Source organism: Loa loa (genome assembly GCF_000183805.2).
Source record: "Loa loa unplaced genomic scaffold supercont3.479, whole genome shotgun sequence".
Taxonomy (NCBI): Eukaryota; Metazoa; Nematoda; class Chromadorea; order Rhabditida; family Onchocercidae; genus Loa; species Loa loa.
Genome location: NW_018108659.1, coordinates 1 through 3,910, shown reverse-complemented (window position 1 = coordinate 3,910; position 3,910 = coordinate 1). Strand labels below are relative to the sequence as shown.

Here is a 3,910-nt window from a genome sequence, read left to right as displayed (position 1 = left end):
ATATATATATATATATATATAATAATAATAATAATAATAATAATAATAATAATAATTAATAATAATAATAATAATAATAATAATAATAATAATAATAATAATAATAATAATAATAATAATAATAATAATAATAATAATAATAATAATAATAATAATAATAATAATAATAATAATAATAATAATAATAATAATAATAATAATAATAATAATAATAATAATAATAATAATAATAATAATAATAATAATTGTAATAATGATAATGATAATAATAATAATAATCCTTTTCCAATAAAAACACAATCAGATGATGCTGCATAGCGGAATTTGCATCAATCCTAAAGCTGATAGCATAAATGAAATTCTGATAACACATTTTGAAAGGTAACAAAGATAGGATTACCTTGTCTGAAATAATTATGCTCAATTAGTTTTTCGTTTATATCGATAGCTGAGAAATAAACATTTTCAACGATATTTGGATACGAGAGGTATTATAAGGCTAATAACTATGAATTATAACCATGAAAACTTGTACTATTTGGACAGTTATAATCATAGGAACCTGTACTGTTCGTACTTGTCACCATAATTGTTAATTTAATGATCATTTCATAAAACCAACCAATCCATTAATGTTTACCAATTCGGACTGCAATATGTAAAATTGGAGTGATTTTTCAGAACTTCGAACTTATTCAAGATATTTTTAAAGTTTAAGAAATGCTTGATAGAGTAAATTGTTTTGGTAAGGAGTAAGAAGAATGCTTCAAATTTGAATGAGTTAACCATAGGCTAATGAAAAATATCATTCCAACGATAGTATTTTTCAATTTTCAAAATTTTCGAAATTAAAACTAAATTAGGAAAAAGTTACATTGAAAAGGAAACTTTCCTTTGTTTGTTCCTAACTGAAAGTTAATGCTCGGAAAATGATAACTTAAATAATTGGACAGTCTATCGATTATTTTTCACTTTTTTTTTCTCCCTCAAAAAATCTAATTATTGTTATTTCCAGTGTCGCTGTGAATTACTTAGCTCAGCATAAATTTTGCATTAGACTACATCATTTCAGAAAAATTTCTGCAGATAGAAAAAAGTTCAAGAAACGTTTAGTAAGAAGGACAACTTAAAAGAAAAATGAGTACATTTTGAAGACAGCTGAATGTGACATTTTCTTTTTTTTTGGAAAAAAAGATAGTAGCAGGATTAAGCAAAATAGGAAGAGGAATATTGAAGCTTATTGAAGAAGATGATAAGCTTATATCCTCAACACTGTTTAATAAATGTACCTCATAATTTAATATCGTAAAATAATGAAAACCCACAAATACATACATTAACCTTGTTATGATACTATTATGATCGAAATTCAATTTTTTAATTATTAATTACAAACAAAATGAAAATTAACGAAAATTATTCCATCACACTATCAGACCTGTCTTAAAATTATCATTTGATAAGATTAATCTATTCAGTACTGATTTCATTTTCAGATATTTATTTCCCTGTCCTGCACTTTATGCTCTATTTAATTGCTGTAAAAAGAAATAATAGAGAAAATTTACATTATATTGGAAAATCTACATTGAAATTGGAAATGAATTTGCACACTCCATTTCCTATCATTTCTCATCAAGCGGTATTGCTGTTAAAATATTATCAATGATAATTTAGGAAACGATCATTGGACATACCGTAATGGGTCTTTTTATTTTAGTATTACAATGACAAAGTTTCATTAATTGCTATTTTTTGCGGTAAATATTCCCAGTGGTATTAATTAATATCATTAAAATCCCAAAAAAATCACAATCAGAATTATTATAATACAAATTTTCCACTAATTTTTTCAAAATTTTGCACATAACGATCAGAATTTTGCAATAAATTTGTTTTTTCTTTTTTACCATCCAATTTTCTGGAAGGTTTTTGTGACGCAGGAATTCAGATGGCATTTGTTCACCATCTGAAGCAATTACAATACCGTAAAAAAAAATTCTTGGCTATGGTGCTTTTTGTAAGAATTCGAAGATTGATAGTGGGCAGGAGAAGGATCATCAAACATTTAGCCATAATTTAAAAAAAAAAATACGACGAAAGCGAAAAGAGGCTTGAGACCCAAAAAAATGCGCAAGTTTGAGCGTAAACAGTCAGTTAAATTGATATAATTGGCATAATTATTGAATTATCATAATCCATAATTACACACCATAAGATGAAAAGCACGAATCTTTATTACTAGTGATAATGAATGAACTGAAAATATCGTGCTCTTTGTTAAGAAATTCGTTCTTTTATGGTTTTTCAAATGTTAATTTTTTAAATTACTCAACTTTATGATATTTTTATGAAAAAATTACTTTCACAGTATGATTACAAAATGATAAACTGATAATAATAGTAATAGATAATATCTGGAGCAATTGTTTAATTTAGTATTTCAATTTATTGCGTAAATTTTAGCGTTCAAGCTTTCAACGCTTCTAATCATGTCAAATTACGCATTGATAAATATAAAATAAAAGTATGATATCTTGTCAGAATATAAACCTCAGAAAAGAGTACCACAATTAACTGAAATAAAATGATCTCATTGAAATTTGCAATACCGTACCACTCTTGACATTTTTGGAAAAAAAAAATTCCTTTCGTGACAAATGCGCTATGAATTGTTGTTTTTCTATTAGTGATGCCATTGCTTTCGCATTTAATATTTTTTGGCGTAATAAATGAATTACATCGAAATTTGGTAATATCTTGCACTTACCCATTGTGAATTTCATACGGAAGTATTCAAAGCTACCGGTAGATGAAATACAGGAATAGACAGAGAGAACTAGAGAAGAAGGAGTATGTTTTAAAGTTGTGATAAAAACTATCGAGAAAAAAAAGTGATGGGAGCAACAGAAATCCGAACGATGACCTTTCAATACACGGATATCGGTGAAGCAGCGTCTAGAGGTCAACAAAAAAGGTTAATACTTGGACATGACGATCGTTCAATCTATAATGTAAATGTAAATTACGATTTGAAAAACTTGCCATCACCGACCCAGAAAAAGTTTGTTCACGTATTCAGAAAAGATCGGAATTGATGGAGGATGGCGCAATAAGAAGCGAAACTACCTATGTTGTGTGAGCAGGTGTATAAGAAGTTTGTAACGAGAAATGACCACCAGCTGTCTGTCATTGTCACCGTTCTATTGGAGAAAAATTCCTATTTTTCAAGGTCAAAAAGACCCATGGGTATGTGTGTTTGTCGATTTATTTTTTTTTCTACCTACAAATATAACGACTGTCCGCAAATATGCATGCGTGGCTGGTATGTGACACAAACTGCGACACGAGTGAATGATCTAACTGAACTTGGGGATAAAGGAAAAGAGCGAAAAGTGTTATCAGGCGAGAACAATGAAAATTTTCTAGAAACTAGTGGGTGAGATAACTGACCCTTTCCTGATGGCATTCTCACTTCGACAAATAATATATTTTGGAGCAACAGCGCCTATCAGCGGTGTTTGCGATGAAAACGAAAGCCAACAACATAACTTATTTCTAAACTCAAATCTTGGTTAAAAGTTAACTTTACTAATCGATATAAGAAATGAATTTATTTCAAGTGTTAGAGGAAGTGTAATTAATGTTAATTAGCGCCATTTAAATAGAATTAGTGGCAATAATATGCAATTAAAATTATTTCTAATAAATAACGACCTTCGACCTTTTAGTTTGATCATTTTTGGTGGAAAATAAAATAAAGTTTTTCTTCCTTCAGTTCAGTGCAAAAAGAAAAACAAAAACAAAAACAAAATCGAAAGAAGAGAAGGGTTTCATCCAAGATTTATTGAAAAGCAGCAATTTCGTTGATTTATTTGGCATCAGTCGCTTTTCAACTTTTATCTTTTAT

The 3,910-nt window shown here is 28.0% G+C and overlaps 1 protein-coding gene across 1 annotated transcript; it reads left to right on the top strand.

The window, feature by feature from the left end:
- Positions 1 to 2,897: 2,897 nt before the first annotated feature.
- LOAG_13349 (hypothetical protein) lies at positions 2,898 to 3,443 on the top strand (the record flags this gene model as incomplete). The annotated part of the gene is made up of 2 exons (XM_003148858.1): positions 2,898 to 3,064; positions 3,233 to 3,443. 2 exons carry the CDS (start codon positions 2,898 to 2,900, stop codon positions 3,441 to 3,443), a joined length of 378 nt encoding a protein of 125 aa, XP_003148906.1.
- Between the last annotated feature and the right edge of the window lie 467 nt (positions 3,444 to 3,910).